The sequence below is a fragment of the Barbatula barbatula genome, assembly GCF_947034865.1.
Source record: "Barbatula barbatula genome assembly, chromosome: 15".
NCBI classification, from domain to species: Eukaryota; Metazoa; Chordata; class Actinopteri; order Cypriniformes; family Nemacheilidae; genus Barbatula; species Barbatula barbatula.
The window spans coordinates 16,043,112-16,055,629 of NC_136778.1; the positions used below are offsets into that span (position 1 = coordinate 16,043,112).

Consider the following 12,518-nt stretch of genomic DNA (forward strand, 5'->3'; position numbering starts at 1 on the left):
TGATCTGTTTTTTGGTCCTCTGTATTTTCTGTGTATCAGGGTGTTTGGCACCAGTATGGTTGAGGAGTATGATGAGATAGCCGACTCTCAGTACACTTCAGAGAGATCGGAGTATCTGGATGAAGATTATGGTAAAATCATGATCTCTCTCTTCTTGTATGCTTACCCTTCTTTTTTTAGTCCATTGTTTCGGGCTTACATTAGTGAACATGTCACAACTATAAAGCATATTGTTTTGCAGTTTATCATTGTTATATTATTTTCTTACCTTGTGACACTCTGCTGCTTGTCAGGGAAGTTCAGGAACTGTGATGTGAAGAATAACAGATTTTAACGTGACGTTATAACCATTTTCATATTGTGACAACATTTGGATTGTTTGTCTCTTGTTTTCTCTTGTCCACTTACTTTTTGTGTCCATTTGGCTATTCCTGTTGTCTTTATTCCAGACTTTTATTTTACAGATTATCCCCCCGGCTACCTGCCATCAGAGGACAAGACATCGAAGAATCTGCTGGGCTCTGCTACAAGTATGTCCTGTTCCTATTGATTTTGCCTGTGCTTATCATGTTACAAATAAACAATACTTACTGACTTACATTAGATTGTACTATACATTTTTATTCTGACTATGTGAAATCCCCTGGGCTCGAACCCATGACCTTGCTAGTGCCATGCTCTAACCACTGAGCCACAGGAAAGCTTAGTGTAGATAGACAGCTACAAAATGCAAGCCGACAGAGGTTCAGTCTGGTGTATACAGTCACGGGCTAAATGCTGCTTCAATGAATCTCTGTCATACAGCGCACCAGTATCAACTTCTCTTTCGTGCTTGAATGAACAAAACAACACAAGATTATGCCGTTTTGTGTAGCATTTTCGGAAGCACAGACTTCAACGTGTTGAATCTTAAAAGAATGCAAAGAGTTATGAAAATGGGAGAGGCGTCAGAGCTGCATAGAGAGACGGCTCTTAAAGGGGCCGCTTTCTTAAACCTGGTTCTGTGACCAATTTTAATCAAAGAACAAAAGAAAAGACGTGTTCAATGTGTTTTGTTGCTTTTATTCTGTATTAAATGTAGAGTTAAGCTTTAAAGACTGTTGAGTGTTTGAGAACTTTATTCTATATCTGTATATTTCCTACCTGTTAGACATGGTAGCTCTTAATTTGAATGGCTATACTTAATGTTAAAATAAAAGTAATCAATTTAATAGAGACATCAGTTGCAGTACTAAAAAGTCATTACCGTAACTATTTAAAACTGCCAACCCCATAATTGGTAATATCAGTCATGGACATGGGTTTTTCCACTGTTATTGTACATGAATATTATGTCAAATGATTTTTATGTCATTCTTTTTCATTTTAAAACGGAGTAAAATTTCAATTGTCTGACAAAACAATTGGACGTTCTACTCGGTTCATATTACAACATGTAATCCACTAAAACAAACCAGGACGTGTAACGGTAGTGACAATATAATCCGAAAATAAAATAATGAATTCATTAAATAATAAATAATAAAATAATTAATTTGCATGTTAAAATTATGCTTTGTCCAAAGTAGAAGAGGACACAATTATATTATTGTGATCTTTTCTTCTTATCGAATGATATGATGTTTCATTGGTTTAAATTTTCCTCGTAGAAATCATAGATCACAGTCAAATCACTGATCTTTTAAATTGATCACAGACTTTATTTGCATTCATTTCTATGAGCCATTTAGACTTGTTTCTGATTTCTTTTAAGATGCCATCCTGAACATGGTGAACAACATCGCAGCAAACGTGCTGGGAGGGAAACCAGAGCTGGAGGATGGAGTTGAAATGGAAGGTACAGATCTAATCTCGGTCTTGCGGTTGGGTATTGAAACCTCTCTGGCCTGGAGTCTCTTCAGCTCCGCAGCACAGCTTCAGTCCACTTATTTGCCTCTTTTGCTTGGCAGCTGTTTGTGACTAGCGAAGGCTGTCACTGTGCCAACAGTACTAGAAGTGTGAGGCCTGCCGCTGAATGCATGTCTTTGACAGGCTCTGCCAGCATCAAACTCTCCCAGGGTGTGTGTGTGTGCGCTCAGAGAGACTTGTTACAAAAAGCTGTTCAAACAAGCATGTGGCGTTGCTAAATGCAGAAGTGCATTTAAAAGCAACTCTGTCGATCGGCATCATAAAGCTGTAAGCAGTCCGGCCAGGAGTCTAGAAAAGAAACAACTGTCTAACATTATATTTTTACTGTGGCTCTTAGGAAATTTCAGGCGCAGAGTCTCTTTAAAGATGTGTGTCTTCAGGTTTGAAGGTTGTGGTGGGATTGACTAGATATGTAGCATTTTCAATGTTGGGAAATGTTTAAAAAATGCAGATTATTTGTCAAATCTCATTGCTGCAGATTTTCTGTTACTTCAAGGCTGTCGCTACAATATTTTAGATGCCCTGAATAAATGTAAACCATGCCTAGCATTATGTCAATTCACGCTATCAGAGATCCTCACATGTTTCTAGTTAATGGCACATGCTGGATGTGTGTTTCATGTTGGCTAATAGAGTCTTAACAATGCCTCCCTTTTTGTTAAAGCCAATTTTCACATTCTCATTTTCCCTCATGCGCTTTTTCCCTGCAGGTAACGCCTCCTCTGGAATAGAAATCCTTACAGAGACGTCAACAGAAACCACACCCATGCCAGAGCCCACTCCCACTGAACAGCCTGCTGTGTGAGTTTAACATATATATATTCACACACATTAAAACCCCAAACTCTTGCTCAATACTGAGCCCTGAGCTAGTATGACTATTCCAGTTCAGACCGGTTTGTACTGTTTGCACAAATACGAAGCGCACTTCTGAGAATTCTTTTTACGTACAGTATGAGCTTATTAAAACGCTTATAAAATGCGGTGCCACATAAACAGGACCAATGGTAATCTGGGACTTTTTGCATTGTCTGCACTGATTTTTTAAACCATTAGAATTCTGCAGATTGTCTTTGAATATGAAATGTGTTACAAGAAGCTAATATATGGCATGCTTTGGTTTTTGAAAGTATGCAAAATTGAAGATATTAACAAAAATGAATGTCCAAGTAGTTAGGATGTGTGGAACTTGATGTAAATCTGTACATTCCTAGTCTAACTTTAAACAAACCTAAATAAATAACCAATCATATTATAGTTAAATCTTCTTTTTATTTTAAATCCATTCAGTCACTACACATTGAACTTTTATTTGTGTGTTATATTTTCAAAATAAATAAAATTTCCTTGTCCTTCTCTTTCTACCTTCAGACTGGACACTCTTGAGTTGGCTCCCACTCAAGTAAAAGAGGACGTATTAGATGCTTCCGATCCTGAATCTGATTCTGTTCCTCCAACTGAGGAGAGCCGCATCGTCATCCTCATCAAAGAAGAGGAAGATGAGGAGGCCACCCAGCCAACCGTGACCCTGCTGGAGGAGGAGGAGAGAGAGGAGGAGAGAAGGCGAGCTGAGTTGTGGGAAAGAGAGAACACCTTGTACTGCGGTCACCTATCAACTTTGTCTTGCTTGGCCTCTTTACACGAATACTTTTATTGTTACTGTTCGGCTGCATTAGCACTAGACCGACAGCTCAGAGAAGCACCGCACACACATCCAGACACAGACACTCAGAGTTCCCCTCAGCTTTTTATCACAACCACCACCCCCACTCAAGAGCCTCCTGTAGTCTCTGAGAAACCTGCAGAAGGAGAGTATCCCTCTCAGGTGCAAAGCGAAGTCATCTCCCCTACTGAAACCGTGTCCGTTTTGCCTCAGCCTTCTAGCGAAGGTGTGGCGATCGACCTAGAGCTCCAACGTGAGACCATTGTCTTGGAACCCAGCCGTACCGCCACCTTTACAGCACATAGCTTGTCTGAGACCCCCACCCAAAGTATTCCTGAATCCCTGCCCACAGACGAGCTTGTAGACCAGCCTCCCCAGTACCTAGAAAACACCCCGGAGACCAGTGTCAGCATCTCCAGCGGCATCCCAACTCTAAGTCCCGCCTCCTCAATCCTCACCTCCACCACCTCTGAACCTCACAGCCAGGAGACAGACCCACCCAAGCTGGAGCTCCCCACCCCTACCAAAGAATTACCAGTACAGCCACTACCAACCCACACCCGCCCTGCTGACATCCCTCCTCCTACCGAACTTCCATTCCCACCTCCAGACGTCTCAGACAATGGTAAGGCCGCAGGGACGGATGACTCCCACCAGGTTTCCGAGGTTTCCGAAACCCCTCCCTCTCAACCGGAGGAGACCGTAGATGACATTCTACTCAGCCAGACTGGGCCACACCGCACCGCCGGAGAGTTTTATGCGGAACAGCAGCATTCTTCCGAAAACGGATACGTGAACGGAAACGGCAATGGGAATCAGGTGCACGGGTCCAATCAGAAAGAATCAGTGTTCATGAGGTTGAATAATAGAATCAAAGCTCTAGAAATGAACATGTCTCTCAGCAGCAGATACCTGGAGGAGCTCAGTCAGAGGTACACACGCACTCACGTGCGCTACTAAACTCAAATGTTTGTTTTAGCTAACTGTCACTTGCTTGATCTGCGCTACTGTCGCTCAGGTATCGTAAACAGATGGAAGAGATGCAGCAGGCTTTCAACAAGACCATCATCAAACTGCAGAACACCTCAAGAATAGCAGAGGAGCAGGTTAAAATCAATCAATTTTATAAATTTTTCTGACCCGCCCCCTTTTTTAAAAGGCTCCTAGCAACAAATCTCGTGACTATTGGGCATTCAATGAAAATACAATAGTGAGTTCAGAGAGTACAAGCAAAACAAGCCTGAAGTGCCAACACTGGTGTGAATGCAAATTTGGTGCCATTATGTCGCAACTATGCTAATCAGCAATGACATCATTAGCAGAGATGTATACAACCATTGTCACAAAATCCTGTGGGTAAACACTAATCCCACAATGCATTTGCAATTCAAACTGGGTCTTTTTATGAACTTAGACGTCGGCTATGGAACCGTACAATTCCTAGAAAAATATTAGTGCATTTTAATACATTTTCGGTTGCTTTTTAAACTTAAAGAAAGAATAAATGTATCGCAGACGGACAAAACTAAATGGACACACTGCTCTACAGAGCGTGTTTCGTAAATATGTTATTTGCTTCGGCAAAGTGACGACATTTCAGTTCTGTGTCAGCCACTATAGTGCTTCGAAAGGGAGCGGGGAGGGGCAATTTGCAACTTTCATACACTGGACCTTTAAAGCGTACGTAACACGCAGTTTCTGCCAATCTCATATTAATCTTGAGTACCTATGCAGTAGTATTGTATACTTCATATCTTTGAAAGAGTCTTTAGTTTGATCACATTTTTAAAAGACAGATACAGCTGTACGATTATTCCCGAAAACAGGCGAGCCCAGAACGCATTCAGCACGAGCACACAATACATCGTCGCATGATCCCTGCATAACTGTAGACTCAATATAAGTTTGTGTTGTGTAACTTATGCACTTACACAACGATTGCCAGCAGACAGACATGTTTAAGCGCTGAGACCGCTCCATTGATCAGTTTCAAACAAGCGTCATGTCCACCGTTTAGATTACAGCCATCACCTAAATGCAGTGAACAAAGAAACACAGCTGAAGTTTGCGAACGCAGTGCTCTCTATCTCTTGCTCCAGCTGGTTGACATGTGGGTGTGCTCTTTCATCTCGCTCTTGCGGTTGACATGTGTGCATGCTTTTTTCCAAAAGAATTGTCTGATTAGAGACTAAGAAAAGTTTTTGCATAAGGGAACTTCATGTTAAAAAAAACTTTACGAAACCTATATGTAATTTAACCTATATTTCATTTACATTTAGGCATTTGGCAGACGCTCTTATTCAAAGCGACTTACATTGCATTATCCTATACATTTATACATGGGTATGTGCAATCCCATGTGATTGGACCCACAACCTTGCGTTGGTAACACAATGCTCTTACCACTGAGCTACAGGAAAGCCAATATAAAATAGCTTAGGAGAGCTTTATCTTGTCACACAATAGAACACATGTACAGTATATTGGTCAACTACCCATAAATATTGAGATATCGAGACTCACAAGAACAGTCCGCAATGGTGATGACTCCGTTAACTGTGTTTGTGTGTGTGTTCAGGACCAAAAACAGACCGAGTCTATACAGCTGTTACAGAGTCAACTGGAAAATGCCACCACGATCATGCTGAACCTGTCTGCCACTATTGCTGAGCTACAGAGAGAGGTATACAAACATTGATATTTCTAATCGCATTCCTTCCCTATCATTACAGACCACCCAGTAATGTATACGATCATTATCGACACCATGCTTTAGTAATTATGTCCTTCTAATGGAAGTCAAATTTAGCGCTGTGCATTTAACACGTTAATTATAACTAACGCGCTACGGAAAATATGAACAAGATTATCATTTTGAACGTTGAATACATATTTCATAGGCTACAGGCTTATTGCGTGATTTAACATACAGAATACTGTCAGAAAGAGCCCAAAATGAAAGATATCTGTGCAAAAATGATGACACTGCATTGCATTGACAAAAGCTCTACAATCACACAAGCACATATCATATGAGTGCTACGTTTGCCCAGAACACTACGAGTGAACATGTCATGTTGATTAAATACAACAAGAAATTAATATCACGATATATTTTATAGCATTCTCTGTTTTCTTCATTATTAACGAAAATATTGCCTACAGTATAAAGGAAAAGTGTTGCGCATGGTTTCGTTTCTAAATTAATACGTTTCTCAATCGATTAATCAAACTCATTCATAAAGAGTCTATTACTGCATTCTGAACAAATTCGGTGAATCCAATTAATTTATGACATTTACTGCCACCTATTGGCAATTTTTGATTCTTCGAAGAATTCTAACTGTATTAAAAATAAATAAGTTATTAAAAGTTAAATAATCACAATACTGATAAATTGCCGATAGTTTATTTACATAGGCTTATTTACATATACTCACACTCGTGTGTCGTTTTAAACCTGAATTTCCAACTCTTTGGGGAAAAAGGAAGATATTTCTTAATGGCATCCAAACTATTGTTGTCGATAATTATATACAAAAATATTTCAGCTTATAAAAAAACCAAATGATAGCTGTTTACGCTCCTGAGCATTTGAAGCTACTTTCTGTATTGTCTTATAATGGCTTTAAATTACGTCTTGGCCCCAAATGTGATGCGTGATTAATTTGCGATTAATTACATGAATTAATAGCGACATCATGTAATTAATGAGTGTATACATTCTAATCGCTTCACAGCCCTAGTCATGTTATATACTCGCCCTTACATACACTCCCACGGAACAACCTATGGAAAATAATTATCTGTACATTGTTTGATGTATTGTGGGTAGCTATGTACAGAGATATGTAATTGATGTTGTGTAAATATGTGTATAGTGATGTAATATGATAAATATGAATGGTTTTTGTACTAATGGCTGTTGTATATTGTGTGTGTTTCAGGTGTCAGATAGGCAGAGTTATCTGGTGTTGTTTCTGGTTCTGTGTGTGACGTTGGGTTTACTGCTCTGTATGCAGTGTTGTAAAAGCACACCAAATCACAACACAAGCCCAGCCATTCCCATGAGCAACCGCTTCCCCAGCCCTAAGAGGTGCAACACGCATGTATAACTCACAATCCCCATAAACAGCAAACACTAGCCTAGCACACAGATATAATCTCGCTCTCTTTCTCAGGTGTTTTTCCTCTTACGATGACATGAGTCTGAAACGAAGAGCGTCTTGCCCTCTTGTTCGTTCCAAATCCTTTCAGTTACCAACATCAGAAGGTAGGACTCTCTCTCTCTCTTGTTCTTTCTCCGATTCTATTTCCCTCTCTCGTTGTGTCACTGTGTAACATTTCACTTTTTTCAAATACCCAACTGTGCCATATTCACTCCTCACAGCTTGAGAACGCGAGATGTATTCCCGCTAACATCACACTTGCCCACTTAACATGTGGCTTACATTGCGTGTTCTCATTTTAGCCGCCCCGAAGAATCAGGGCTTTTGTATTTCATGCCTCACAGAGAGCCAGATCGCTTTCCAGCTTGAACTAGTTTTGAGTCCACAGGTTTCACCATGTCTGGCGGTGGTTCAATATCGCTGTGACCTGTAGTGGAGCACAATTTCGTTTCGTAGTCATGTCAGAGCGAAGTATTGCTTCATATTAGGTTATGAATGTATGGGAACATTTGATTGCTAATTGTAAAAATACATATTTATTTGCTAGGTTGGAAACAAATAAATAGGCATAGGCTTTTCAAATTCTGGGAATAAATGTCCTATAATAAAAAATATTTATACATTTATTTTTGGCCTTTTGCCAAATGCATGTTCAAAATAATAAACTTAAATATTTCAATGAAATTTTGGCAGCCCAAAACTGTAGCGTCCTCAGTGCCTAAACACAACATGCTGGTTCGTTCCTGCTCTTCCTCATTTCTCTTTTCCCTGCTTTTATTCTTTTCACATTTTGCAGCGGCTTGTGTATGCGTGTGTCGTGCCTTTGGTTGATTGTTTTCACGAGGCAGAGGTTGGATATATTTAGCACATGATGCTTTTGGCTGGCATAAGTTAGCCATTTGCAAGTAGTAACAGCAGGCAAGTGTCTCATGAGACATGACATAGAACTGATATGCCAATTGAAACCTGACTCTCAACTTTCTGAATAATGGCATTAGGCAAGCTATAATGCTACAACTTTAAAAGTTCAATAAATGAAAGGCCTGAAACACAGAGGTGGGCGAAAAGGAGAATAACAGGAAGATACATTCAAGTGTCGTTGTTTAACGCGAGCTACTACTTGCAGGTGCTGTCATGCTTGTGCTCTTGTTTGCCATACCATTCCGTTAACCTGCCCCCTCTCTCCCCTCTTTAGTAGGTCCTGATGACTTGTACATTGTAGAACCTCTAAGGTTTTCTCCAGAGAAAAAGGTACGGAGTGTGTTTCGGCCACTGGGACGTGTTTCAAAAGCACTGATGTACAGTTTATTCCCTGTGAAGTATTCCCTGTACATGTTTACCCTCCATAAATAATACTCTCATTGTCTGTCGTGTTGATCTGTCGTCTCGTCATACTCATTCAGCTCATGGCGTTTAATAACATGGTAATGAATATTCTGTCTAAATGCTTTTTTTTTATGTAGACTCCTCTTTTCTATCTGTGTCTTACAGAAGAAACGTTGCAAGACAAAAGCAGCGGACAAAGTGGAGACCCTCCAGGCTTCCGTCCCCTTGGTGACGGTCGTTAACGGCAAGCCCAAATGCAACGGCGAATCTTCTCTTCAGTTCCTGCCGTCCGGATGCGACGGCTACGCGTCAACCTCCTCTTCCAGGGACTTTGTGTCAGAGGTCAGCTCAGAGAGTTCATTCTCCACTCTGTCTGAGGAGTCTTACAGCAGCGGCCCCTCATTGAACGGACACGACCCCGCCCTCTGTAACAGAGAGCCTCCGCCTACCTTGCCTTCGGTCAAGAGCAAGAGCAAGATTGAGAAGAGATCTCTGAAACGCCAACGGTCTAAGATTGCCGAGCAGCAGCAGGAGGAACGGTGCAGGGGAGTGATACAAAACGCACCGCTTCCTGTGTCGGCTGGCATCATGCCGACGCTGGAGGAACTCATGAAGGGAAAGGGGGAACTGGGCATGGCCACGTTTGGAAGGACAGCTGTAACAGGACGAGTTTGAGGATTTGTTGCTTGGTTTGAAAGTCTGTCAGTAAGAGAGCAGAAAGGATTGACCTTTGCACGCTTTCATGCTGCTTATTCGTTTCACTTTTATTTGAACGTCGTACCGTCTTTTCTTTATCTTTCCATCTTTTCTCATGCCACTACATCCTGGTTCTCAGAACTCTTGTTTATGTGCCTTTAAGCCATTTGAAAATCTTTAAAATCAACGACCACCTGAAGGCTCCTTTCGTTATTCCCTTAAAGATCTTTTTATTATTATTCTGGGGACTGATGAACATGGAAAATAAAAGACTTGAGATTTGTTGTAATATAGATGTGGCCAACAGGTGGTGCAATATCACCATGGCCAGAATGTGTTGCGACCGTGTTGTGAACTGTCGATACAGGCAGCCCCTCCTTCAAAAAGGGAAACACGCCATGCTCCTGATGACTGCGATGATGACCATTATGTCTCCAACCTTTCGTACCTTCTTTACTAACAAGTCCCGCAGGACTCTATTTCCCTTCATCTCTTCCTCTTTAATAAGTGTTTGTCTTGTACATGTACATGTACATGTGAATGTGTTACACTACAGTCATTTTCCGTGATTGGTTCTTGGGACCAGTGATGTCACAAAGCACACAGCTTCATTCCAGCGAACCGAGCAGAATGAAGAACAGATCCAGTCTTGTGTTTTTAATTCTGTCTTTATTTTCTCTTTCTTACTTGAGTCTTTTAGAGCCCGATTATGGCCTGGAACATCGGTTTTCTTTCACTGTAGTTTGACCAACAAGTCCAGGCTGGGCCTGAACATGCATGCATGCACATACAAGAATATATTTCCATTTACACATGTTGAGTTTTCCGCTTTCAAGTATGGTGACTTTGTGTGTTTAGCAGAGGCAAAATTGAGCAAGGCCAGTTTGTCATTCCAAAACACATACACACTTTACGTACACGGGAGTTTGTTCTTATATTTTAGTGGTCATTATTTATGTATTTATTTATTTAAATGTGACCTGGGCACTATGAGCTCACGGTCATATCACAAACAAGCTCCATTGGCCTTCCAGCCGTATGTAGAGCTCTCAAGATTCATCCTATGAGTGGTACAGACACTTTGTAATGTTACACAAACTCATCTTCCTGTTCTTAATAGTTTGCTCAGTTTGCAGTTTAGTTTCTGTGGAGTTTCTGAGTCACTTTATTATTTAAGATGTCCACATCTGTTCAGAAAAGAATAAATAAGAAATAAATACTACTGCTTTTAATGTGATGTCCTTCCGAATTTTAAAAGGACATCTGTGACTCGGAAACTGGATCTGATTTGTTATTGCTTGCTGGATCTGTTCTGATGAGCTTTGTGTTTTACTGGATTGGAGTGAATTGTAAGAATGCGTATCTTTGTGCATGCGTCCAGCAAAGCAACTGTCTTGTGATACACAATCATGTATGTGGACAGCTTATTTCTGTGTCCTGCATCGTCTTTAACTTTTCACACTCCATGTCTCCTTAACACACGCTTTATAGATTTCTATGTGTGGGTGTGTGTTGGCCATTTTGTTTTTAGATTATTTTAATGCACCTGTACCATTTGAAACCCCCAGTGCAGTTTTTCCTGGGATGGTCTGTTGTGTCCTCTGTGGCTGTCATTTTTCATTTACACGATCCTGTCATTGATCTTTTATCCGACTGTAGGTGAATAAAGCATGTGAATTGACATTGTGATGTAAACAAAAGGGAAAGATTGGGATGGTGCATTGGACCGTCTCTGTCATTTCCTTGAGACATACTCCACATCCGGGGCGACGGCCCCTTCATCGTTCATTTCACTACCTTCATATTTTTGAATGTTAATTGATTATTTGTGGAATTTGTGTTTATGTATGGATGTTTCCTCAAGTGTGTGTGTTTGAGTAATTTTTGGAGATGAAATGCCCCAGTGAGTAGAGACCTCTGAGCAGGCTCTCCCTTGCACTTTGGAGAACTACACATGCCTTCTGTTTTTTACACCACACCTTGCATATGTGCTTTTCTTCCAGAGCTTTCCTTAGTATGGCACCATCTAGTGGTCAACACTTGACTTATTAAACTTCTAGGTGGGGCCAAAATGAAATCTGATCATTTTAGGATGAGCTGCACAGTATTTTCTTTTCTTTTTCCAGGAGCAAGTGTACCTACAGCAGTGTAGTGCCATTAGAAACTGTGAATTTATAAATAAACACTTTGTTGTTCTATTTGCTGTGTTTGCATTTTATGGTGTCGCACACTACAAAATGACTCCTCTAGTGCTGCTGCTTACAACTTCTGACATGCATTCTCATTTTACTCCCTTACGCCCTTTAGTTACTGAAAGAATTCAGGAATTATAGTCTTTTATTAAAAATTATCTTAATTTAAGGCGTTTTCGTAACAAATATAGTACGTTGATGTCTACATATCACCTTACATATAGGCAAATAAACACCTTTCTAGCTTATTCAAGGAATATGCCGATTGGCATTGCGATTTTGTCCTTGGTCATACAAGGTGCTTTGGTCATATAAGGTTATGGCTCAACAAAAAAAGAGCAATTGAAATGCCCAGCAGATATCTTCATTTCTCGGGGTGGCTTGGGATTTGATCTCGGGCACATCTTTCTCTTGCTCGTATAACAAAGGTTATTGGCTGCAGTTTCTGGAATAATGAAAGGCTACGCCATGACAGTGTCAAATTATCTCAGAAAGAATTAGGGTGGATGGCAGCAACGCACAATGTGAAACCTTCTGGTTATTCTCCTTAAAACAGGGGTTTTA

At 40.6% G+C, this 12,518-nt stretch overlaps 1 protein-coding gene across 6 annotated transcripts in view; it reads left to right on the plus strand.

Annotated features, from left to right (window-relative positions):
- Window positions 1-11,960, plus strand: part of suco (SUN domain containing ossification factor) — a 44,302-nt gene extending 32,342 nt beyond the window's left edge. For 4 of the 6 annotated variants that reach the window (XM_079475425.1, XM_079475426.1, XM_079475427.1 and 1 more), the window contains 11 exons: window positions 40-131; window positions 465-530; window positions 1,754-1,837; window positions 2,619-2,709; window positions 3,280-4,503; window positions 4,590-4,677; window positions 6,150-6,254; window positions 7,519-7,667; window positions 7,753-7,844; window positions 8,936-8,991; window positions 9,232-11,960. In XM_079475425.1, the coding sequence (XP_079331551.1) occupies window positions 40-131; window positions 465-530; window positions 1,754-1,837; window positions 2,619-2,709; window positions 3,280-4,503; window positions 4,590-4,677; window positions 6,150-6,254; window positions 7,519-7,667; window positions 7,753-7,844; window positions 8,936-8,991; window positions 9,232-9,741 (2,557 nt within the window). In that variant the 3' untranslated portion in view covers window positions 9,742-11,960. The remainder of the gene's footprint in view (window positions 1-39; window positions 132-464; window positions 531-1,753; window positions 1,838-2,618; window positions 2,710-3,279; window positions 4,504-4,589; window positions 4,678-6,149; window positions 6,255-7,518; window positions 7,668-7,752; window positions 7,845-8,935; window positions 8,992-9,231) is intronic. The other 2 variants (XM_079475429.1, XM_079475430.1) reach the window with 1 other exon arrangement.
- Window positions 11,961-12,518: the final 558 nt, after the last annotated feature.